Genomic DNA, 25926 nt, shown 5'->3' with positions numbered 1-25926 from the left:
ACAGTATTCCTAGATTAAATAACTAAAAGTTTTCAGGTTTTCTGTGGCAAAATGCCAACTTTGGATTCCTCTTGCATGCAAAAATATGGTCATAGGCGTGAAAATGTATTACTGTTATAGCCATATTCAGTTATTGTGTAGTATTACAATGTTACTAAAACATGTTACTAAAATATCCTCACTGTCTTTGAAGGGTTAATTCATCTGATACATAATAGTTTGAACCAGAGCATTTGCTGTATGTAAAGTACATGAAAAGTTCAGAACAAATGTATTTTTTAAATGTCTGGGGAGTATAGCCTTGATAAAATGTCACTGATAAAAGATTTGATGGCGCACAGATTTAACCAGCATGAGTCCTCTATTTGTAATCTTGTGTTTAAACACTGTGTGTACCTTGAGGACCTAAAATTTTTAATTCTTCCACTACTAAGAATTAGAATGCTTCACGTAAACAAGTTCCTACCAATATACTTAGACGCCATCATCTGCATCACTGTAACTTATGGAGATAATATATCCTAACTCAAGGTTCAGCTGCTTTCTCTTCACTTGAAATAGTGCTGTTAACTACTAAGGTAGCAATTTTATCAGGATTAGATCTGTGACAACAGAAAACCAAAGGTGTGCATTAGCTCTACGTTTGACTTGTAATAAAAAACATTCATGTGAGTCAACAAAACACTGGCTCTACAATAATTGTTTTGAAAAACGTTTTAGCATAAGTTAGCTAAATAACAGGAAAATCACTGAAAGACTGTAATTCAAAGATATCTTGTTGAACAATGTTTGCTACTATTTACCTCATCTATTACATCAAGGCTTCAAGCAGTACACCGTGTCTTCTACATACCCATGCCAGTGAATTGCGGTGACTAATTTTTATTTTAACTAATGGTACATGTAGTAAATATGGGATTATTAAATATTGCAGGTTAAAAGGTCTAAAGGTATGTCAAGTATATAACTTAGTAGCTCAATACTATAACGAAAGAGAGAGGTTTTTAATATAATTCATGCAACATAAAAATGTAAAATTGTATGTATATAAAATATATCATGCTAACAAAGCATTAACTGTTACTTACCGCAGTAAAATACATATGTTTTATAATAACATTTTTCATTTCAGCAAGTTCCATTTTAGACATGACTAGATCCGTTTCTTGTGCAGCCAGGACATTGTTCATTTGTGTATCTTCAGGATTTTGTATTTCATTCTGCAGAGCAAAAAAATAATACTTTGTTTCAAAGCTAATGGTCTAACCAATTTTTATGTGCTAGGTTTTTCTATATATTGGATTGCAAACTATGCGCCTGTGTATTGTTTATGTAATTGTGTTAGGGTCTACATCATGCATCAGATAAAGAGCTGCTGGTTTGGAAACAAACCACTGCTGCTGTACAAAGTTACAGCACAGCAATTATCAAGGTAAACTTCCCTATATTTGTTTTTTCTGACTTTAAGTCAAGTAACAATCTCTGTGGCTGAAACAAGGACTATTTCTCCATAACAGATTCTCTCTCAGAACTTTTCAAAAACTATAACCAGAGCTCACACATTTTCAACTGGTCAAAAATGTAGACATAAAGATTTTATAAGGCATTTCTTATTCAATTTATCTATTTATTTCATATAGACCACTACAGTGAAATATTTTCAGTTCTTGCCTATAAGCATGAAAAAAATAGTAATTTAAAATTTAATAGGTTTTACTGTCTTATTTTTTCTTTGACATTTTTGTCTGTTTGTCTAGTAATTAATTCTCTGAGTCCACCAATCATTTTCAGCTACTTCTTCAGCATAGGAAATAGGAAGCATTTCTCAAATTGGCTTCCAACTAATTCTGAAAAGACTCAGTAATACCACAAAATAACTTTTGCTTGAAAAAAATAACTATACAAAATATTTTAATTTTACTCAATGGATTGAGAACATAGATTTCAGTAAGAGTTTCAATGCATGCTTTTCACCAAAGATACACAAGTTAAGAATAAAACACCATGTTTGTTTAAGTAAACAGGTAACCACAAAACCAGACTCCTCCTGCAGTGTCATGAGTTAAGAATCATCAGATAGATACAGGTGAATTGAATAATACGCCAAGTACTTCTGGGATAAAGAGAAAAGAGCTTGTCCATAACATTCTTTGATAAAATTTAATGTATCTGGAAAGTGCTGTGATTTGACTGCCTATGTTTTACTCTTTTCCTTTAAGAGACTAGAAGCTTTGGCAGTTTCCTGAGTTCTTTGGATTCACTTAAATAGAAAGCTAATCTTCTCTTGGTCTCTGAGGTGAGTTCCTTTAATGAAATCTAAGCAAAACCAGATACGTGCAAATTAATGGACTAGTTAAGATGGAAAGTTGTTATCTCACCTGGGGGGAATTCAAGGTGCATAGCAAGAAACACATGATTTTGATAGAGATCAATAAAAGGTAACATAACCATAAAATTTTTACATTAATCCATCTGTGAAAATGTCCATCTTATCTGGAAGGTTTAAATGAGAGCAACTTCCCTGAACAAGTTTCATTAAGAGAGTAAGCACTAGGGTAAGAGCTCACATTGATGTTTTATTCAGGATATAAACATTGAGACCTTCCAGCATTCTGACCCTTCTGTAACACCTTTACTACAGGGAGAGCTAAGTGCTTTGATCAGAAGACCAAAGGATTTACAAATGGTAACAGAGTTTTAGCTCATACTTGCTTACAAAGGTAGTAGGTTCAATTAGCAGTTGATTAAAGTCAACCCAAAGTCTGAGAAATAAATTAATATTCTGAAGCCTTCTAGTAGCTCCAGATCAAAATACTAAGAATTTCTGAATGGTGAATCTGGTAAGCAAACAAGTATGGAACATGGGGGATCCCTCTTAAGGGAAACAGTAAAACAAAATTCTGGTTCTAGTGAATTCTGCACTTGTACAGGACCACATCCAGATGGCATCTGGAGACTTTATGGCCCCTTCAGACAACCGGACAACAGTGTTTCATCAATTTCACAGCAAGAAAACCCAACTGTCTGGTTCCTTACTTTCCATTTGTTCTTGTAACTGGGCACCACAGACAACGGCCTGCCTGTCTATTATGCATACTCCTTTCAGATATTTAGATATATATACATGAGCCTTCCTATCTTTTCGATACATGATCCCAGAATCAGAAAGTTGTCTTAACTTTAATCAAATCACAAAACACTCTGGCTGATTATATTCCCCTCCATTATTTATAGCAATTAATAAATAGTTTACTCACTTGAAAAAGGTAATGTCCTATATATTCCAAATGGTAGTGTTGAGTTTCAGAGAGATGCTTTTTATTTTGTAAAGGAGAAATTTTACCACTGATGAATACATGAGTTATATTGTGCTCTGCATTTTCAGATGAACATATGGTTGCCTTTCCAGCTTTAAGAACTCTAAATAAACATATTTAGAAAGATGTATTTACTATATTATATTAACACTGCCTAAAGCTACAAAAATACAAGCATGCAAGTGAAACTGAATAAGGCTTCTAGATGTATGGCACAGCACAAACTTCACTAGAAAGATAAAAGAGCACTTAAAAGTCTTCAGAAAATGGAAGAACCCACTTAACAAAACATTATTCTCTTCAAAATTTAACACTAGTTATTGGAATCAATGTACACCTCCAATATGTCTGATAAAAAGTTTCATCTGTGTACCTTTCTAAGTATCAAATTTAATGGTAGCAGCTATAATTTATTGCATTATCTATCCCAAAATAATGATATTTTGGTTAAGTTTTCCTATAAATTAGGCAGTTAACCAAAAATGGCACACTGCTTTTCTGAAATATTAGTATGATGTTTTGATAAGAAAAATATACATTTGCAGCATTAGTGCTGTCCAGTATCATATACAGAAGAGATTTGCTTGTCTTTGGGGCACTATTACACATAATAGTTTCCCCAGGGACAATTTTCAGACCTGTACAGCTGCAAGTGCTCCCATCTTTTAGAAAAAATGCCAGACAAAAGAAAAGGTGGGAAAATAAGATCTAATGACATTCTGGATATAGGTTTTATTTTTCATTATCCAGATATACAAAAAGAAAATGGTGCTGGTCTTACACTCACCTATCCAACAGCAAGGCACTAAAGGCAGGAAGAGCATAGAAAGGGGATAAAAGGCACAATGTTGTTAAATATTAGAAAAAAACCCAGATTTTCCCCAAAGCAATAGCATGTTTTATGACTGAAACCAGTAGCTGCTGAAGACAAGCACCTGTCAGTGTTTTATGACTGACTAAAAACTGAGTGCATCGGAAACAGTCTGTAAAAAAAATCTTCCACCAAACTTGTTCATCCGTCTTACTGATGTTGCTCCTGTTAAAGGTTATTTCTATTGCAAAAAACAGCAACAGACAGCCGTGTGCAAGACATCATTTCAACAGTGTTATCATAAATATCTACATGAGAAGTTTTTATAGAAAAAGAATCAGCATTTTTCACAAATGTAGCAGGACACAGTAAATTCTTCCACTCAGCCAAAAAATAGCATACTTAAAAATATCTTCAGTTGGCAAAATGAGAAGATAACAACTCCAATTACCCCTCACTTTATGTCTTTATGAAATACAGACAGGCATTCTGTGATATAGCACAAAGCCCTGTACTACGATCCAACAAACTGCAGTTCTCTTCTTGACTGTAGATCTGAAGCACACTCAGACCTGAGCAGTCCTAACTGGGATCTCAATAGAAAGCCGGAGAGTATCTGAATGAATGGAAAGCTCTGAAACTGTCAGGAGATGCTCCTTTTACTGTACCAGATGCAAACAAGACTTAAATATGCACAAAGTTCAATTCAGATATAGAATTTAAAGTAATGAATCCAAATGTGTAGGAAGAGTATGGAAAAGAAACATGTTCTCAGCATTCTTGCACTTTGGTTTTACTTACCTTTCTTTTTTTCCTTCTTTCCTTTTCTGCTTCTGCATACTCCCTTTCTAACCTACCTGTATTTATAATATATCAGAGTCATGTGTTTTAGAACAAATTACATCTTCAAAACTAGAAGAACGTATTACATAAATGTGACACAAAGACTCATCAGGTCAGTAGCAATGTGGCCCAGATCCATGAAACATAGTCAGGTCACCTAGTCAAGTGAAATAAAGTATACAGTTCCAGCTACTATTTGAATCTAACACCCACACAAAATAAAAACTATAAATCTGTGTATCTTGCCTCAGGAAGGAAGTTTCTGTTAGCAGCTTACTTAATAAAAACATATGCATGTTATTTTAAACACTATACTAAAAGAAGGCAAGAAAAGCAGTGATGTTACAGATTTAAAGTCATTATAAAGCTACGGAAATATATTAATGAAAATAATTGTTTGAATAGCTGGAGGTTGTTATGGACCAAATTAACTGTGATGGAACTCCTACCTTCTAATACATGCCATTCGTTTATCACATCTCTTAACAAGGAGGACAACTTTCCATCTGTGGAAGGCCCCTGGAGCACTAGAGTTTGTCAGTTCTTCACGCCATCTTTTAGGTGCAGATTGCATTTGAGGTGAATAATGGGTGTCTCTTTCAATTTCATATCCCCATTCGTACGTTGTTTCATCAAGCCATCTGCCACTTTCAGCACTATTAATTATGTACTCCTTAGTTAGTACCCACTTCCCTAAAAAGAAAATGAACTGTCAACCACAAAAGATTTTTTGTGGAGACAAATGGCAATCAACTGAAGAACTAATATAAAATTAACTTAAACCTTTCTTGTGCAAATAAAAGATGAAATTATAAGTACCATTTAAAAAACTTCTTCCTATTACAAGAGTCTTCCACTTCACAATCAAAAATTTCACAATGCCACTGAAAATGATCGCTTTGTTTTCTTTTAATGATTAAGTACCTTTTTACCCTTCCTAGATAAAATACTTGTCTATGTCCTCAAAAATATCAAATACATGTTTTCAACCTCCCAGATTTTGTTCTTAGGAGTTCCACAGAACATTGGTAAGTCCTTTATTTTTAATACCATTTGACACTTCTGCAAATGTACTAAAATGAAGAAATATTTTCCCACCTATGGTTTTAAAGAAGAACTAGACATTTAACATGTAAGCTCTTTCTCTTATATATTCTTAGTATTACTTGCACTGCTAATGTAGTGAATATCAATATTTGGGGGGCACAGTTTTAGACTTTTTTCTTTCCCCTTTCTTCTTTTCACATCCTTTTCTCTCATCCTTTGGCTCCACCTCCTCCACCTCTCCTCTTTCATCTTCCACATCTATGCTTTTGATATAGTATGTAATGATCTTCCCTGTCTCTCTCTCTTCTTACAGGTTCAGGTCAAGAGCAGTGGTTAGTACCCTGCTCCTGTATTGAAATACTTCCTACAGAAGACACTGTAAGAGAAATTGACTTGAATTGTGTGAACCTAATTGGTTTCACAGAACAGCAGGGTTGACTGACAAAATGTCTCAGTGCAGGAGCACAGATGGCACTTCTACAATACCTAGCACAGGTACCAGTCGATTTATGACTGGAAAAGATATGCTGTGCATGACCTGGATGTTAACCCACTTTCACATGAAGTTTCCATCCCAAAACTTGTCAGCTAGGAAGTACATGACAAGTGGAATCCTTGATAGTATTTCTGATGAACTCTGTGGAGTTCTAAATGTGTTTAAACATGCTCTTTCTTAACTACCTGGAAAACAACAAAGTAGGAATGAATACACTGTCTCTGCCATGATGAGTAAGAGCAATGACTATGCAAAATCAGCACCTCGGGATTAAGAAGAGGTTAGATGGTATTGCGGAAGATTTGCATGTATCGAAGCATGACAGAGTTTTGTATCACCATGAGGACACTACATGCACCATTTCCACTCTGTTAAAAGAACATCTTCAAATTTTAGACTCCAAATAGTCAGAAAACATTAACTCAAGGGTTTAAAATTGCTAAAATGAAGTGCTGTGCCAGAAACCTAGATGCATTTTAATATTTTTTCCCCTCTTGGAAACTTTTGGTCTATTTCATTTTTGGTAAGATTGTAATTATAATTTTATTTTTAGTACAAAGAAAAATACATAGGTACATACATACATATATTATATATATATGGAAATCAAGGAATTTACATATAGATTTAAACCCAAATGTATGTTTAGTAATTTGTCTATCATCTCTAAGATTATCCATCCTAACAACTGCTTTAACACTTTAGAGTAATATGATATAGGGAAAATAAGTATCATGCTTAAAAATGGTATTGTGGTGTCTTATAACTACAAGATACTCAAACTGCATCAGAGAATTCTGACATATCATCAGTCTATAAACAAGTCTTAAAATACAGGATTTTAATTCTGAAAGCATTTTAGTTGCTAATGTATGGGATTTCACCATCAGACCCTAGTTAAAGAGGAAAGACCAGAAGCTTGTGTCAGAATGGCAACAGCCTGGAATTTTCTCTTGCTGCATAAACAGAAACTTACAGTGACCTTTACCAGCGAATGTTTAATGTGAATTTGTCATCAAAAATCCATGCTGACTACAGGTGTTCATACTCCCTCTGCCCTTTCTTAAGCATCCAAATAATTTGAACATGACTTCATTATCTAATGTATAACAAAGTGTTCAGTTTGGGAACAGATGCAGATCCAACAAAGGGAAATAGCAGGAATATCACTTAGTGGAAAAAAATCAAAACAAAAAAGAGGACTTCATCATAACTTCAACATAATACTGTGTTAAAAATCAAGGTTAATGGAACAAGAAGAATGAAGCTTTGTAACACAGTTCAATCACAAAATGAAAACAGATAACTAAAACCCTTTTAAGGAGCCTTTCCAGGCTTATGCTGTGATGCTATGAAATTAAACAGCAAATCTTTTACTCACCAGCAGCGCAGGCAGCTAAGACTTTTTCACTCTTGCACAGCTTTTTTGCTACAAGATGTGTACAATTTCTGTATTTCTAACAAAACAAAACAACACACTTGTATCACTGGAAACATTTAAATTCTTTGTCTATTTATACATAACTAACCTATTGCACAGTCCTTCCTTCTAAGACTTGCATTTTACTTCCAGCTCTAATTCTCTTTGCTGTACTGTAATGAACAATACCTTACTCTCTACAAAAACACAGTTCAGCTTGAACAGGCATTTGAGTAGTGCCTTCTTCTCTTGATTTTTAAATCCAGTGATTTGTATTATCCTCTTCTGGCTGCAACTTGCCATCTGCTGAAAGAATGAAAAGGAAACATTAACACACAAAGTACACACCATGGGAAGTTGCTTGCAAGGCCCGACTAGTATTTGCTACTTCTTTTCCAACAGGAAAACACACCAAAAGGAATGAATACTCGTACACCACATTTTAAGCTCTCACAACAAAGACACCTAAAAGGCGATAACGGAGTAGCCCGAGACTCCCAAAGTGCAACGCGTAGCGGGCCGAGCCCCCCCGGCCTGGCATCGGGGCTCTCTCTGCACGCAAATGCGCGGTGGTTCAGTCCCTCGAAGCCCTGCTCCGCTGCCGGCAGCGCGGGCAGGCTCCCCTCGCCCCGCGGGGGAAGGGTCCCCGCCGGCCCCGTCGCAGGGACACGCCACCGAGAGCGGCGGGCTGCCGGCGCCCCCGGACAGGGGGTGCCGAGCGAGGGCCCCTGGCTGCGGCGGGAGCCCCCAGCGCTCACGTTCGGAGACCGCGGGAGCGGGGCTGCGCTATCGCCGGCTCGGCCCGGCTCGGCTCGGCTCGGCTCGCTCCGGCCCGCCGTCCGCCAGGCGCCGCGGCACGGCGAGTTCCCGCCTCGCCCCGCCCCGCCCCCGGATGTGGCGGAGCGGCCGTTCCGGGACGTTGTCACTGACGCTCCACGGTCGCCGGGGCCGCCGGCGCGGAGCCGCGGGGGGATCCCGGCCGGGTAAGTGGCCCCGCTGGGGCTGCCCCTCCGCTCAGCTCACCGTTCGGCCGGGCTCTGGCGCCGAGCGGGGCCGGGCTGGAATCCGCTGCGGCGGCCCGCGGAGCAGCGGCGATCCCCCCGGCCGCCTTCTCTGCCGTGCGAAGCGCTGCGCAGTGCCCGAGCTCCCGGGGGTCCGAGGCGCTGGCGGGCGCTGCCAGCTGCAGCGGGAAGGCGGCGCCGAGTCCGTGTGCGGCGGTCCGGGCCCGTGTGCTGCTGGAGCGCGAAGGGGCGGTGCTGCGTCGGACGGGGCGGAGGGAGCCCGGCGGGGCCGGGGGCGGGGGCAGGCTGGAGGCGGGCGGCGAAACGCGCTGGCGCCCTCCGGAACCTGGAAATCGCCGCGTCTGCCGCTCGGCGGAACTAAAACTGTGGAAGGCGGTCTAGCAGGGGTTGCGTCGGTCTATATGCGAGCCCAAGTGGAACAGGAATCTCTGGAACAGGCTGGCTGTAAGAATCGGGAAAAGGGACCAGGGATTTCGGACCCTCAGAACCATTTTCTCAGCATCTCGGAAAAACTTTTCAAAGTTTCAAAGCCATATAATGCATGGCCCTCGTAGGGCAAGTGACAAGGTAGTGCTACAGCCAGATAATCAAGCCGCATATTTTTGGGAAGGGCTTTCTGCCCTGTTGATGAAGGGAAGGCATTCCTGCCACTCTGATCAAGTTGGTACAACGTTTTTGTTACGATAGTCAAGGCTTGATTTTTTTTTCGGTTACAAAGCAATATGAAGAGATCAAAATAATATTCATCTTGTACCTCAGTTGCTGTTCATGAAACTTTTTCTGGCGTCCCACTCTTTATTTTGGTCCCTTCTGTGCTTGAGAGATGACTTTTGGCTATTTCTCTGTCATGTAATGCACTGAACAGATACTGCACAAGAAATCGGTTGATGCTTCCTGGAAAAAAGAAGTAGCTCTGTAGAACACTTTTGCGTTTTTCTATAGTTTCAGAGTAGAATGCATGCATACAAAAAAAATATTTAAAAAAGATGGTTGAAATACCTCTTTAGAGAACTGAATTGTGGTCAAGTCACCCTGTACTCATTGAGGTATTTCAGACACTCTTTCATATTTAAGACCTGTAAATTGAGATATGCACAACAAAATTCACAAGTGCTGAGTTTTTGTCACTGCAGCTTAGATCAATAGAAGCAATGCTTTGAGCTCACCACTGCTGTAAAACAGGTATCCCTCAAAAAACAAAACCACATAGGTGCAGACATATAAAGTTTGACAGCAGGTTGGACACATGGTTTGAATCTGAGTTTCTCAGAATATCAAAACAGAAGAAGTGTTCTGCCGGGCCACAGATTACTCTTGTCTTGCTGTTTAAGAAGTATTCTGGTACCCTTAATGCTTACTGAGGCTTTTCCTTTTTTCTCTTGTTTCCTTAACATTGCTGTTATTTTTTTGTATATAAATATGTAACCATCAACAATCATTGTCACTACTCTTTTTGCAAAAATGACAATGAAAAAAAATCTTAAATATTTATAGTTAATATTCAGACTTCAGTTATTGGTTGCATGCATTTTCTATTTTGTACCTGTTGCATCTTTATACTTTTACTATTGATTTCTCAGGACTGTAAAGGTCTTGATTTTAATTCTTGTAAATTTTTACTCATTTTATTCAATTTTTATTCATTACATAACTGATAACTAACAGCAGTTTTACCTCACAGGACTCTTAACAGGCTGGAGAAGTCTTCAGCATATGATACTGTAAACTAACTCCTAGTGAACAAAGCTGTGAAGCTCTGTCAGGGGAGATTTAGGTTAGATTCAGGTTCTTCAACCAGAGAATGCTTGTGCACTGGAACAGGCTTCCGAGGGAAGTGGTCACAGCCCCAGGTCTGCCAGAATTCAACAAGTGTTTGGATAACGCTCTCGGGCACATGGTGTGACTCTTGGGGTGTCATGTGCAGGCCCAGGAGTTTTACTTTGATGATGCTTGTGGTCCTTTCTAACTCAGGATATTCTTGATTCAATCATTCATACTTATTTGATGACCATTTCTTACCTTTAAGAGTTAATTTTATTTTCCTGTGTCTCTGGCACATAAAATAGTGTAGAATCAAAGTAAATGATCTCAAACATTTCACATGTAGTTTTTCTTTGAAATACATTGTTGCCAAAATGTAGCTTTAAGAAATTACGTTTTTTAACCATTATTTCAGTGACGACTACTAAGTTCAGAATTCACCAACCCCTGATTCTATTATTTGTTCATTAAAAGTCTGAAATATTTTCTTCCTTTCCATCCTTGTTGTGATCTCATTATGGTAGCTAAGTGTCTCTTATGTCTCATAGGCCTCATAGTGAGCAGGCTTTTTAACTGATGTATTTTTAAGTCCCTCTGGTTTCCTTTAAATGTATTTGTCAAATATACAATTCAGTTTCTCAGTATTATAAATTGTGTTTTAACAGTTTGGCTCTGAGATATCTTTTTAGATAGTATCTACTTTTACATATTTTCTTCTACTGTACCTGTGACATGTTCAATAAAATTTAGGAAGTGATTTTCCATACTACACACATGGTATTTGACTTGTAAAACTTCTAATTACATTTTAAGGATGATCAAGAATGGCTGTACAGCTCTTATGTCCAGTTCATTAAGAAGCCAAGATAAGGAAAATAAATATTCCTTTTCTCCTATCACAGAAAGATTTTATTTACAGTGTATCAGGTGTCCATCTCTTTCATAACTCTTTTATTAAATTTGTTACCTAGAGAGAAGAAAAAAGAGTTTTCATTTCATACATTGTTCTGGCCTTCTACCTTATACTTTTTATTTCCTTTATCTTCTATGCATATTTCTATTACAACCACGTCTTCTGCCTTGAAATGTCACTTCTTACGTTTCCCAGTAATAGCTATTTTACTTCACACAGTTATCTTTCTTCAGGCCTTATTGGTACTGCTGCTTTCTGTGTTATCACTGTTCATCCTTGTCTGTAAATCTCAGTCTGTTTCTCAAAGCCTCTGCCACTTTGTCCTTAACTCTGCAAGTTAGGGTTTCTTTTTTGTTGTTTGATCATTTGTACTATTTGTCCCTCATAAGGCTTTTGACTTCCTATGTGTGAATTCCTTATGTAATTACTTGCACATTTTGAGAGTGAAAAAGTCCATGCAAATGCATCTTTCCATTGTGAAGTATAATCTGACAGATTTTTTTATTACTGGAATCTATTTTGTAGTATGTGCTTAAAATACTTGCCATCATGCAATCAAGATTATCAGTTGACTGATTAAGGAAAACTATTCATTGGAGTTTTTTCCTTCTGTCTAAACATAATATTTATACTTTTTAAATGAAACTCGCAGTGCAATAGGCAAGCATTTCATAATCACAGCTTTACAAAAAAAAAAAAAAATCATGAAACTACACTGAAAAACCAGTCATAAAATCTAAAGCAGTATGAAGTGTCTCCATACTGCCTTCGTGTGGATAAAAATCTAACTTTCTGCCTCTTAAAGTCCATTTTTTCTTCAGTATGAAACACTGTCTCTGGCTTCTTGAAATCAAAGGAATTTAAATATTCTTCTGTAGTAATAAGGGATTACCAGGATTAGAAATAATAAATATAAATCCACAGAAGGTACAGGAGCTTCTTAATAGTAATCATCTTTCTATAAACATACCTGTAGTTTCTCTCATGAGCTAATGAATACAGAAAAGGCAGAACAAGCATTGTGAAAGTTCCTGCTTTTCTTCAAGCTATACTGATTATATAAACTCCCTGTTATCATAACTAAATGCTTACTTTTAAAAACATTTTCATGTTCTTCTCAGGACGTATCTTTTGTGTTTCTTTCATGTAACCATTTTTATTCCAAAGAACATTTATTTTTATAGCTATTATAAGCTCACCCTATTTTCTCATCTCCTTTCATTCATCTGCCTTTCTTCTGCCAGCTCACTTTCTGAATGTATGTCAGTGAAACAATGTTGATGGACAAACACAGAGCACAGAATAGTGTTTGACAGCTTGTTCTGTAACTCTTCTGTATGTGAGTTTATGTGTATTCGTTCACTCAGTAAACTCAGTAATGAATTAGTGAACTGTATTGTTTTAGCATAATTTCAGTCTCTCATGACTTGGACTAAGGTTTTGCTTGTTTCTTTCTTTTAAAATATAGGTATGAAATGCATTTATTTTGCATTTAATATTTAACTTTCCTACCACATAAAGTCCAAGTTTCTTTTCATTGGCTGACATGAGTTAATCTATCACTGCTTCTTAGACCTTCTTAATCATATTATTGCTCTTCTTCCCTGTCCTAAATGCGCTGTATACCTGCCTGGAATACTTAAGCGACCTTGTTTCCCTGGTGACCTTCTAATAATATTTTTTCCTACATAGGAGATCCATTCTGATGTGATCAGCAATTTTTCATTCATCAAAGTCCTTCCACCTTCTCTTTTTCTGTTTTTTTTTTGTTTGTTTTTTTTTTTTTTTTTGTGTTTGTTTTTTTTTTTTTTTTAATGGGAGAATGCCCATAATCTGATTGACATTGCGTTTGCAGATTATTTGGGTTTCAGGCTGTAAAATGCTTTTTTTTTGTCTTTTGTTCTTCTCTAAGTAACTGCATTTAAGTTGGTAAATGTAGGTAATGCTAGAAGATATTGTCAATTTTTGCTAATAATTGAATGTTGTTAAGTTCAATCTGTATATACTATGAGTATTCCAGAATGGTTTATTCTCTGCAATAACACATCTCCCCCTGTTTTATTTCTGACTAGGCAACTGCCAACAGCATGACAAGAATGCAGATAAATATGAACCCTGGTTGCAGGCATTAGAAAATCAAGTTAGACATGATATAGTCAGTGGGGTAATGTGTTACTTGTACACTTTCTACCTTCTCTGCAGCTCACTGTACTTGATGTCAGTATAGAGGGAAAAGGTAGAGATGATTGTGGATGGAAGGACAAGAATACTGAAAAGAAGTTAGGATAAAGTATGGCATTAATTATTATAGGGCAGATAATGAAGGTGCAACTAGAGGAAGAAAGATTCAATGTTGAGGGTCCTGGAGCTGGATGCAGTGTTCCAGGAAGTGTCTCACCAGGGCTGAGTAGAAGTTTGAGCAGAGTAGTAGTAGTAGAAGTTTGAACAGAGGATCATAGAGGTTCTTTGTAAATGTTTATTTGTCCCTTAAGGGGGAAAACCTGTTATCAGCAGATCTTGCAAATCTTGCTTGCCCATCTGCAGGTAACTTCCCATGTTTTGGTAGTGCAAAGCTTCAGCTTAGATGACTGGTCCATATGCATGTAACGAGAGTATGGCAGGAGAAGGAACAAAGTGGAAAAAGAGCAGGATGAGGATTAATGCAGACACTAAGTAGAAAACTTTTGTGTAGCATATTGGACACGAATGTCATTAATCTTCTGAGGTAAATAGTAAATGCTGACTAATGTAGTAAATGTGACCTGACAAAAAACAATCAGGTTTTTGTGTGCAGCTCCCCTGCCCCCGCCTCCAACACACACATACAACTCCTCCATTTTGATTGTCTCTGATAGATAATTTCATTTGTCCTAAGATAAAAAGATGTGGTGGGAATTGTCCTAAGGTAAGAACAGGCAGGAACTGCAGGAGGGACTGTCTGGATGGTTGCATCATTGATGTATTCCAGACATGGGAGAGCTCTGATCATTTTGATTGCTTTTGATGCATCTTGGCCTGCAAAAGGGGCCACAGATTGGTCAAACTCGTCCCCTGAGCTTGCAGGCAGCTTCTGAGTGAAACACCTCCCTCTTCTCCCTAGCAGGGATGCCTGCAGGGTATGTCCAGCCCAAAGACAGGGGGGACTAATTTTCAGAGGTTTGAGTAAAAAATGCAGTAAGATCTAGCCACGTACATAGATTGTTGCTTTGTAACTGTTCATTCTGTAAGGTAAGACTATAAACCTGCATGTTTCTAGCCAAGCCTCTGGTATTACAACCTTTAGATGCACTTATATTATATATTGGATTGACAAATTTAGATACTGTATTAGCATTAATTCTAATAATAATAATCTGCGTAATCACTGTCATATTTCTTGTGCCCGACCGAGTCTTCTCTCTGCTACATTGCTAGAAGTGGCGTAGTTGGCAGGATGACTTAATCAGGTATATTGAGCAGAGCATTTGCACACCTTCCACCTTGTAGGAGGAAATTTGTGTATTCAAGCATAGAGAACTAGAAATGGACAGTATATTGTCTCTAAAAGAACTTTTACATTAAATTAGTCTGGTTTGAGAGATGCTTCCAGATCCTGATTTTCTGCAATTCTAGAAGGCATAAAACAGGCCTCAGTGAATTATCTGTATTTAAGTTACCTTTCAAATTAAGACATCCACTTCTTAACTTTTCACAGTAAGTTTTATGTTGGAATAATTTTGTCTCAGCAGGAGATAGTAGAATTAACCTGAGGCACTTAATCTAGTTGAAAAGGTATATGTGTAAATGTTTCTGTCTAAAAATATATAGAATGGTGTAATCTGCTGTTCATGGGCTTTTCTTGAACAAGGCTGCACTCTCTGCTAATCCAGGTAATTAATAAGAAAATACTTGTATAAGGTACTGATATATTGAGGAATGATTATGTATTCTATGAAGAAAATTCTGTGGGTAATATTTTTTTTTCAGTGAATAAATTTAGGTCGCTTTATAAAAACTTTAAAGGAAAATTGTGTAACAAGAATCCTTGATTAAGAAACTTTGATTTTTTTTAGTTTTCAGTTTCTGTATATATAATGTCATTCAGAATTTCTTTGAATACGTTATTAGTGGAATGTAATCATAAGTATATTTAGTATATTTAGTCCTCAAAAGCATCCTTTTTCATTTTATTGTTTAGATATTCAGTGAAGTTCCTGCACTGTGGTTTTAAAAGACCTCAGTGATAGGACTTAATTCTTTCTCATCTGAAGATAAGAATTTAAATGTTCTCACAAGAAACAATATTCTGTGATGGAATTTGATCAGGTTTTGACTAGTTACGTGTTTTTGCTTTTGGAAGGTGGCTGTGATGGGGTGTGCTTCAATTCTGGACCAGTTCTGCTTCAATTATGGACCTTTAGTTCCTGTACCAATTCTGATACTCGCCTAACACTGCAAGTAATAGAGTTAGCAGCTCTTCCTTTTATAACTAAATATGTCATCTAGCTGTCAGCTCTGTGATGTACCTAATCTTCTCTCTTGCAGAATTCAGTATGAAATCCAAGTTCTCTCAATAGCAATGCAAAATGCTTCCAGAGTGTTATTCTGTTGTACTAGATAAGTTACTTCTCTACTTCTCTTAATTTTAAAATGTTATGTTTGATAAGGCTTACACATTGTTGCTTAGTTTTATTCCTCTTTAGCTAATATGGGTGAAATAATCAGCTTACAATTTCAGTGTTAGCAAATAAGCTACTTAGTTAACTTGACCAAACATGTTGAAGATATTGTACTTTAAGGCAAAAACATTCCTGGTCTGAAAAGGGAACACTGACAAAGTCATTCAGAAGAAAAAAGAAGAATAATTTATGAAAGGAACTGTAGCTAATGATGCCATCCGGATGCTTTAAAGTGCTTCTACCTCAACTTTAATGAATTAGATTTGTCAACAGCATATGTTTTATGCACTACCTCTAATGAACTGGCATACCAGCACTATAGTGTACTTTGAGGTTTATGCCATCAAAGCTTTTTGCTGTCATAAAGTAGACCTTTTTAAATAATAGATACTAAAAACTACATTTAAATAACATTAAGGTTGTGACACAAACACCAAATGACAAACTTCAGGCAATTCAAAGTTAGGGCTGACAGCTTGTCATTACCTTGCATTGTCATTTTCAAAAAAAAAAAAGAAGCACCCTTGCATGATTTAAGGATTGAATGTCAGACTAACTTTAAATTTCTTGGGTTTTGTGGGCTGGAGTTAGAACCTTACTGTCATTTTCTATACAGGGTTTTTTTAAATTTTGTTTTGTTTTGGTTTCTTTGCATATCCTCTGCTTTCAGAAAAATAATAAAAGCAGTGGAAACAGTATGGGCTTTGCCATCTTTGTTTTTAATATAAAACACAAATGTAAGAGTGTTGGTCAAAGAATGCTATCCTGTTGCCAAAATGATATGCTTTTCTTTCAAAACTTTCTTTGTTTATGTCTTTGCTTTCTATGGAGCTTATGAGTTACATGAACTTTAGTCCTTAAGTACTTTACCTAAAACCCCATAAAGTATTGATAATTCCTAATTATCTTTAATTATTTATTAATTCTTTTCCACATAAAGAATCTCTCCATTTTATTGAACACTACTGCCTAAACCAAGAGCATACAGAAACCTTGTTAAAAGATTTTTAATTACTTAAAATACGTGAAACAAAAGCAGGTAAGTGGGAGTTTCTGTTATTTTTTACATATGCTTTCCCATTTTGTTGCTGTTAAATGTAATAGAACTTTCTGTTCAGGTAGTTTAGTTTAGCATGCATGTGTAAACACAGACCTTTCATTTCCTCTATAGAGATGATCCCTCAAAGTCTGTAAGTCTAATGCAGGCAATCTATTATTTTCATCATCATTTTGTCAACTTAATCTAGCATAAACTGGTACTGCTGCCAAGTTGTCAAGCCTCTACCGTCACTCATTTCAGCCCCACACTACCATCAGTGCTCATACAGCTGCCTGGTAAATAGGGATAAAGGGGCTTGCATGGGTTAAGTGGTTTGTAGGATCCTGTGAAAAAAGGGCCAGAAAATGTGGTCTCTTGTTCAACTTGTCTGAATCTCTTTTCTCAGTACAGTCAATCAATTTCTTACAATTTTTTTTTATTGTGTTGCTATTAGTATGTAATGGTACAAAAACCAAATTTGAATAAAAAGTTGTGATTATTCCAAGAAGAACTGGTTTAGAGAGCTAAATCATCTAGTAGTACAGATAAGTGGATTGTTTGAAATCAGAATAATAGCTCTCTACAATATTTTAAATTCCTAAGAATGGGTACATGTAAGTTACATCAGGTAATCTAAATATAGGGAATTGTTGCCACATTAAATTACAGGCTTGTACTGAGCATTAATCCGGTTATAAGAAACCCAGCCCAGTTCCATAAACTGGCCCCGTGGCTGACTGGCAGGTGCTTCAACCAATATAATCTTCCGTAAGGTGAAGTGTATCCCTGGTTCAAGGTCTAGGGGTATAAAGTATGAACCAATGGGCTGTTTAGACCAATTTTGAATTTCCTGTAAAAGTAAGCTCTGAACAATAAAGCACAGTGTTTGCTGATGTTCAGCCAGGGTTTGTTGGGTGTGCTGTCTCACATGTCTAACGACCACGTGACAGGGAAGAGTGAGCAATACAACCTCCTTTGTGCTAATACTGTAATAAACTTATCCCTGGTGCCCACTGTGATAGAGGAAAAAAATCAAAAAATCATTCTGGTCTGCCTTGATAGGAAGAATCAAATTATTTGTTAATACCCTTGCTTGATATGCACTTGCAAAGCTATTGACTTTTGTTTAATTTATTTGGAACAAACTTAAAGTTTCTGAGTAATGTTTAGCTCCAAAGATTAGCATGAGGGTGTTGTATATCACTTATTACCAGCTTACCTAGGAAACGTGTCATTTCAATAAATGTTACCCCACTTTTCTACCTTTGAATACTTTCTTATTCAGACTATCTGCCATTAATTAGTTTTATCATTGGATATTTTGGTTTTTTTGGTAATGTTTTTCAAACTTCTTCATGGTGGTGTAGCAGTGAAGAGAGTCTTGGTTTGGGACCACTTGCTGGTGGTTAGGTCACAACAAGCGTCATTTATCTTACAAGTTAAAGGAACCAAATTAAATCTCTGGTTCACTGTAGAACTATTATATAAAAATAGATTTGATGACAACTCATGCCTCTGAAGGATATTCTGCTACAGTTAATAATTTATTATTATTTAGTTATTACAGGTTTAGGCAGTCAAAAAAGATAGAGAGTAAATCCTAAAAATGTGATTGTATTATAAATTTCCTCCTTTAGTCTTACATGTCTTATTTATTTTAAGTTGTAAAATTCTTTGAAATTAATGCAAGGAAAATAAATTTGCTAAAATGTTAATTTGACCTTCAGAATTTTTTTTTACTCCTTTAGTTTGTGATGTTCTCTGGTCTTTCTATAAAATTGAAATGTAGTCTTCCTTAAAAAAAAAACAAACAGAAATTGATTTTTAGTTTTCAGTGGAGTTTTTGTTATGATGTAATAGGCAAGTCATGTACATTGCTTACACTGTAGTTCCACTTCTTGTCCAGTTGAACAAGTCATTTAATTCTTGTAATTATGTAAGAAATAATACAGTGCATGGTGTTGAATTACAAGATATTTATGAACACTTGCCCTCTTAATCATGAAACCAAAGGCTAAGTGGTTTTGGCACTAAAGAGTCTAATATAAATTTTATAGTAGATTTTTTAAGATGGGGAAAGAAGCCCTTTCTGCATCACAAATCAGCTGATTGTCTTTCCTTTTTGCACGGTATTTTATGACCTGGTCTGGCTCCAAATAATTATTTTTCCCAATGTGAATGCATTTAGTAATGATTAATTCTCTCCCTTTTTGTGCTCTTGCCTCTATCATATCTTGAAATAATACTCTTTCCCAGAAGAAATGGGTGAATGTGTTAGAACTATCTCTGAGTATTCTTGAACCATGTGGCATTTCCATGGCATATGTAGTAACAGTATAAAGGTGAATGAACTTCACCATGAATACAGTATGTTTCTTTCATGAGCTGGCAGCTTTGAGACTCTTTGTTGCTCTATCATATGAAGCTTCAGGTTGGAGCTTAAAGGTATTGTTTACAATGTCTTTGATAAAGGAGGAAGTTCCTTTAACTGTAACTATTCCTTTATTTTTCTTTCATTCTTCTTCAACAGGAATGGAAAAATATTGAGGATATATATTTAAAATTGCCACTTAGTTGTGTGTCCTTTTGCTTTTGTAGCATCATAGTTGAGATGACTTGTATTTCCTGCAACAAAATAAAATGTAAGATCATATAATGTTATGAAGTTATCAAGTTGCAAAACTGAATTGAAATATGGAGAGGGTGTTCTGGGAAGATAAAGGCTACCACTGAGAAACTAGGTGGAAAAATGATTTATGTGTGGCTTGTGAATTAGTGAGAAGGCTCTGCCTTAAGATTTTTTTTTTTAAGAAAAACAGAAGGCAAGCAGGAAGATGTCAGGCCAGGAAGATGAGTGAGTCTTCATGAAGAGCCAGCCCAAACTTTTGACAGAGCACTATGAGGCTTCTGTATTAGAAGAAACCATATCGCTGTGGAACTTTAAACACCATCTATGCATATATCTTTGCATTTTGTTGTGATTTTACAGATTCATCAAAGGTGGGCTTTTATTTTTTTGGTAGATACTGACTAGTTGTCAAATTTTAAAATGGCTTTGATTAGGCTTAAATTAAGTTCATGCATGGGACAATCATCTGAGGTATTTGAACAAATACTTCACCTAAGTCTTCTGATGGGAAGCATCTTGTTTATTATGTTTTCTTTTTTCATAGCTAGTAGCATTTCAAAACCTGACTACAACTTTCAGCTAAAAGACTGAAAGCAGTAGACTTTCAGATAATTAGAGACTGATGGGTCTATGTGAAAAAAATATTTTGTATTAAAATGTATTATGCTTTGATTATTCACATAACTTAAAACAAAATGCTAATTATACAATACTGTATATCTCTGCCTTATCAGAGAAATCAATTAGTTTTAACTTGATACAGATGAAACAGAATGTTATGCTCTTGATTTTACTTTGAGGAGAAGCCAACAGAGTGGAAAATGTTTGCAGATGACATCCTTCTGCAGAATTTGTTTTCCTTGAACATATTTTCCATTGTCAAATGGTAACCTTTTCAGACTGTTGCTAGTGTCTTTGAATATAAATTTGTCCTCCTTGAAATTCTGATTTACCCTACATAATGTATTTATGGAAATGGAATTATTTATTTATATGGAACAGCCATTTGGTCAATCTTCAAAATGAAAAATGATCTTGAAACATCCTATGAGATCTACTAAATTGAAATTATTTGTATAATCTTTTTCTTAACTCAGCTGATGACATGTGATTGTTATTTCTTGAATTTTTTTCTCCTCAGAACTGGATTTTTTAAACACAATTACAGTTGTTGGTTTGCTAATCCTGTGAGTCAATCTCTGCTGAACAAGAAGCTTATCTGAAACCCTTGGTAGCTTCAGTGAAAATTAAAAAGCATGCTTTGCTACAGAGATTGTCAAGAGTGAAAATAATATTTGTCCAGTCGGACAGCTTGCTTTTGTAGTCACTAAATGAAAGTTGAGATTCTGTCTCTTCCTTGAAAGCTTCTGTGTCAAGAAGGTAATTTGGACTGTTTGTGGTTTGACAGGGATTATTAAAATCAGATGAAGTGAAGGGAAGGAAGTGTGAGAAAGCAAAATTGACAGTGACACACTCTATTATTTGCAGCTTGGATCATGATGACTATGTTGATATGATAGATTCTAAATGTTAGTTTCACTGTGGAGATATATTAACCAGCAAACACAATAATATGCTGTTACAGATTATTTTTCTCTTTTAAGAGAACATCATCCGACATTTATTTTCACTGGGAGGTTTAGGAGAAGTGTAGCAGAAAATGAAAGATTAGAGGGGGAAACAGAAGGGAAAAGGGAGTGGTTCAGAAAGAACTTAATTTTTTCCTTTGTGATTTGATTTATCTTTTTTTTTTTTTTTTGGAGTTTATACAGCTTGCTAGTATACTTCAGAGGGAATAAAACTGAGAATTAAGAATTGGTGGAATGGGCCATGAAATTTCTTTTTGTATTGACTTGAATTTGGTAGGATTTTTTTTTGCATTAAATAGTTTTGCTTAAAGTGAGCTCAAGTTTCAGATTGCTATTTCACATCAATTTTTCATGACTTGCATCTTGTATGCTATTCTTAAATGGTGATATTTTCTACTACTTTAAGATAAATAATTTAAAAACTTAAATTATTGCAATATTCATATAGCTGAATTTTTAATTGCTGAAGATACATTAACTACCAACTGTATGCATCTTTTGGTGTCTAGTGGATATACAATGTATTATTTAATCTTAATCCTCTCTTAATATCTTGGTTGTATACATAAACTTTCAATTTTTGAATAACTAGTTAGTGCAGAAGTAAGACATCTGATTAGTTAAGTTTGAAGAGTGTTGTCATTTCCAGTTTGTTTCCTTTTCTTCTTTCTGGTTTGGGAACTTGGCATTTTGGGACTTTTTTAGCATGGTGTCTTACAATTTTTATAGGAAAATAGGGAATTCAGAAGAAAATAGGTGACACGTGAAAGCCTTTGCTATTATTTAGCATAGCCATGCCTTTGTATCTTTCAATGTCATGCAACATTTGAATAGTTAAGCCATGCCAGTATGTCATCTTCACCTATCTCACAGTAGAGAGCAACATATTAGCATCCAGAGTGATTCATCTGGCAGAACAGAAAGGATAAGGAAGAAGAATGACTGACTGAGGGAAAAGAGGTTGCACAGAGTTGTTTGCAGACTTGCAAAATAAGTACTGTCATGAGAAGAGATGGTGGTGTTGAAAACACAGTTGGGACACTGCTAAAAAAGATGTTCAGGTAACTCAAAACCCAATGTAAAAGGAAAGTTCCAGACCCTGATGTGGGCTGGAGGGGGAAATGTGAAACAGACAGCTACACTAAAATAAAAAAAAAAAAGGATGTAAAAGACAGTCTTACAGTGAAATAAATGTCATCTACATATCTTTACATGTACTCTGTATCCATGTCATCACAGAGTAACCCATCCATATGACCTAGAAAAGCCAGTTGACATAATCTTTTTGGACTTCAGCAAAGCTTTTGATACTGCCTCTCAGAGTATCATTTTGGACAAAATGTTTGGCTTGTAGCTGATTACCGTATTATGCAATGTCTGATGAGTCAGACACAAAGGGTTATGGTGAATGGGGTGACATTAGGCTAGTGTTCAGTCAAAAGTGGGGTTCCATGGGGCTCCATCCTCAGCTCAGTTCTCTTCAACATATTCATTAACAACACGGATGCAGAGCTTGAAAGTAGGTCTAGAGATTATGCTACATTGGGAAGCACTGTTGTCTCCCTTGAGGGCAGAGGTGCCCCTACAGGGAGACCTCAACAGGTTAGAGAGATGGCCAGTCAGCAATTATGTGAAGTTTAACAAGGTCAGGTACTGGATTCTGCACCTGTGATGGGGCAGCCCTGGATATGTGCATAGACCAGGGAGTGAGAGGCTGGAAAGCAATGCTATGGAAAGGGATCAGGGGTCCTGGTCAATGGAAAGTGGAATATGAGTCAGTAATGTGCCTTGATAGGCAGAATGGCAAACCAGGCCCAGCATCACCAGGTGGTCAAGAGAGGTGATTTTCCTGTTCTGCTCTGCACTTGATTGGGCCTCACCTTAAATAATGTGTGCTCTTTTGGGCAGCACAATATAAGAAAGACATTATCCTATTGGAGAGTATCCAAAGGAGAGTTATGAAAATTGTAAAGGGTTTGGAAGGAAGGCCTTACAAGAAGCAGCTGAGGTCACTTGGTTTATTCAGCCTGGAGGAGACTGAGGGGACATCTCATTGTAATTTTAAACATTCTCATGAGGAGAAGCAGAGGAGCAGGTGTTGATCTCATCTCTGTGGTGACTGCTGACATGACTCAAGGAAATGTCATGAAGCTCAGTCAGAAAATGTTTTGTTTACACAGCAGGAAAACGTTTTCAGATAGAGGATGGTTGGGCACTGGAACAGGCTGCTCAGAGAAGTGATTACTGCACCAAGTCTTGTCTAAGCTCATGAAGTGTTTGTTCCAAGAGTGCTCTTGGGCATACTGGGGGACTCTTGGAGTGTCTTTTGCAAAGGGCCACACATTGGACTTTGATGACTCTGGTGGGTGTTTTTTAACTCAAGAGTTTCTATGATTCAATGGTATTCTTTAGATGCTTTGTGTACACAACTAGTTCCAAGTGCAGAAAGAAAAAGAATCACAAATTATAGTATTCTGAAATAGAAGAACATTTGAAATTCAGTTCACACTTAAACTTAGTTAAACTTACTCTGAGTTAGTTAGTGTTGTGGGAGAGCTGTATTTCCTGGATATGCAGATTTTAGCATGTGATTTAGCCCAATTCCCGTAATTTTCAGAATATCCCTTTTCTGTTGAAATCCATCTCTGTCTCCTTGTTATCTAGTATTCATCAACGGGGAGATTAATTGAATCAAACTACATTTTCTACTTTCTGCCATCTGGAATTCATCTAAGAGCAAGGAGGGGGAAATAATAAATTCAAAACCTAGCATTTCAGTGTTTGCAGTGTTTTAAGTACAAAAAGTAAGATAATTGTTTTGAATTCAGAATATGGCAGATGAGAGGAGATACACCTGGCAACAGTGAGTGTTGATTATCTTGTATAGTTTCAAAATTAATTTAAGATTCCTCATTGCTTGTTCGTGTTAGCATGTAGTTGTAGTGAGTTTTATTCTTAATGTAAACAGCAGAAATGCATTTCATAATTTATGCAGTGTAGTATTTTTACTGCAGGTGTAGTGCGCATGTTTACATTTTGGCATAAGTTAGTCTGTGAATATGTAATTTAACGTTTAATTTCTTAGTGAGATGTGTAACTCAGCTCATATCCCTTTCCTTGTATAATTCATTTTTAGAGCAGAGTTTTTAGTTGTGGCAAAGGCATATCTTTATATTTTTTTTAAAGAAACAGTGTAGTGGCAGTATTTGTGAGTAGCAGTTCTCTTTCTATCTTCCCCTCAAAGACTAATTCATACAAATGTAAGGGAAAGGGATGGAATCTTTCCTTAAGGACATCTCCTAAGAAATGAAGGATACCAAAGAATTTTGGTGGGCCTCTATGGAGGCCATGGTCACCCGAAACTAGTCCACAGGGTGATTAAACAGTTCTTGTTAATTTCTAAGGGATAATCTCCTCTTTACGTTTCTGTCAATGTTTTGTTAGGTGATGACTTGTTTTGGTAGTATGTAATGGCTTTTGTTCCCAGAACCACTGCAGCTAGAAAGTAATGGTGAATTTAGGTAACGTAACACGTTAACCTTCTGCCTGTTTCTGATACCAGCTGTTGAAAGCTTGTAGGAACAGTAAAATAACTTAAAAAAAAAAAGTAAGGGCATTGTATTAAATAACCATTTTCAGTAGTTTTAAAACGTCTTGGTAGGATGTCGAAGTAAAATCAATTTCTACATTTCATTTATGATAAGTGAAATGAACTTGAGTAAAAAGTACATAAGAAGCAACAGGATTTTGTATTTTTCTCTACTAATTGTTGGTGTTCTGTAATTATTTTTCTATCACAGAGGATCTTTATCTTATTATTTATCTTATTACTCCTATATCTGTCAGAAGGTTTTTGAGAAAATAGTGAGTAATTTTGAACTGAGATTTTTTTAGATGCTGAGTAGCTCTTAAAACTAATATCCAAAGAAATCTGTTATCTGTTACTAAATTATGTTCAGCTGCAGTAGCATGAATAACATCAGATTCACTAGTTACATCTTTTTTACAAGTTAAACAAGAAAGAGTTAGAGTTATTTTCTGACATATTCTGGTGTTCGTTGTAATGATGCAAGCATGAGGACTTGCATAATAAAAATAGCAGCCTGAAACGATGTGTGATTGAAGTTATGGCTGAGAAATAAATGTCTAAAATTTGAGTCAAGATCAACAGTAGAATTTGTTAGAAAGAGGACAATGTATGTGGTATTAAGAAATACAGTTAACTTCAGGCTAGGGTATATAAGCACATATATATGAGGTGAGGCACAGCAGGTATCTCAGCAGCTTCTGTGAGTAGGGCATATGGGAGGGCACAGGCACTCCTCAGCTTCTAGAGTGAGCTCAGCTGGTGGTTTTTGTCCACCCAAGTAGAACAGGCCCA

The 25926-nt window shown here is 36.5% G+C and overlaps 2 protein-coding genes across 12 annotated transcripts in view; one reads left to right on the top strand and one right to left on the bottom strand.

The window, feature by feature from the left end:
- The window catches only part of SLF1 (SMC5/6 complex localization factor 1), a 33011-nt gene extending 23824 nt beyond the window's left edge, over nucleotides 1–9187 (bottom strand). The window contains exons 1-7 of one of the 10 annotated variants that reach the window (XM_021541544.3): nucleotides 8958–9187; nucleotides 8124–8240; nucleotides 7896–7971; nucleotides 5421–5664; nucleotides 4105–4122; nucleotides 3258–3420; nucleotides 1089–1220 (exon numbers count right to left, since the gene is read on the bottom strand). In XM_021541544.3, the coding sequence (XP_021397219.2) occupies nucleotides 1089–1220; nucleotides 3258–3420; nucleotides 4105–4122; nucleotides 5421–5664; nucleotides 7896–7971; nucleotides 8124–8237 (747 nt within the window). In that variant the 5' untranslated portion in view covers nucleotides 8238–8240; nucleotides 8958–9187. Of the gene's footprint in view, nucleotides 1–1088; nucleotides 1221–3257; nucleotides 3421–4104; nucleotides 4123–5420; nucleotides 5665–7895; nucleotides 7972–8123; nucleotides 8604–8692; nucleotides 8764–8957 lie in introns of those variants that run through there. The other 9 variants (XM_021541545.3, XM_021541550.3, XM_021541546.3 and 6 more) reach the window with 9 other exon arrangements.
- KIAA0825 (KIAA0825 ortholog) overlaps nucleotides 8828–25926 on the top strand; it is a 236234-nt gene continuing 219135 nt past the window's right edge. For both annotated transcript variants that reach the window (XM_021541538.2, XM_021541541.2), the window contains exon 1: nucleotides 8828–8917. The gene's annotated coding sequence lies outside the window, so the exon portion shown is untranslated. The remainder of the gene's footprint in view (nucleotides 8918–25926) is intronic.

This window comes from Lonchura striata, chromosome Z (assembly GCF_046129695.1).
Source record: "Lonchura striata isolate bLonStr1 chromosome Z, bLonStr1.mat, whole genome shotgun sequence".
Classification (NCBI taxonomy): domain Eukaryota; kingdom Metazoa; phylum Chordata; class Aves; order Passeriformes; family Estrildidae; genus Lonchura; species Lonchura striata.
Note: the sequence above shows the minus strand (reverse complement) of the source record. Positions and strands in the feature narration are given on the sequence as shown.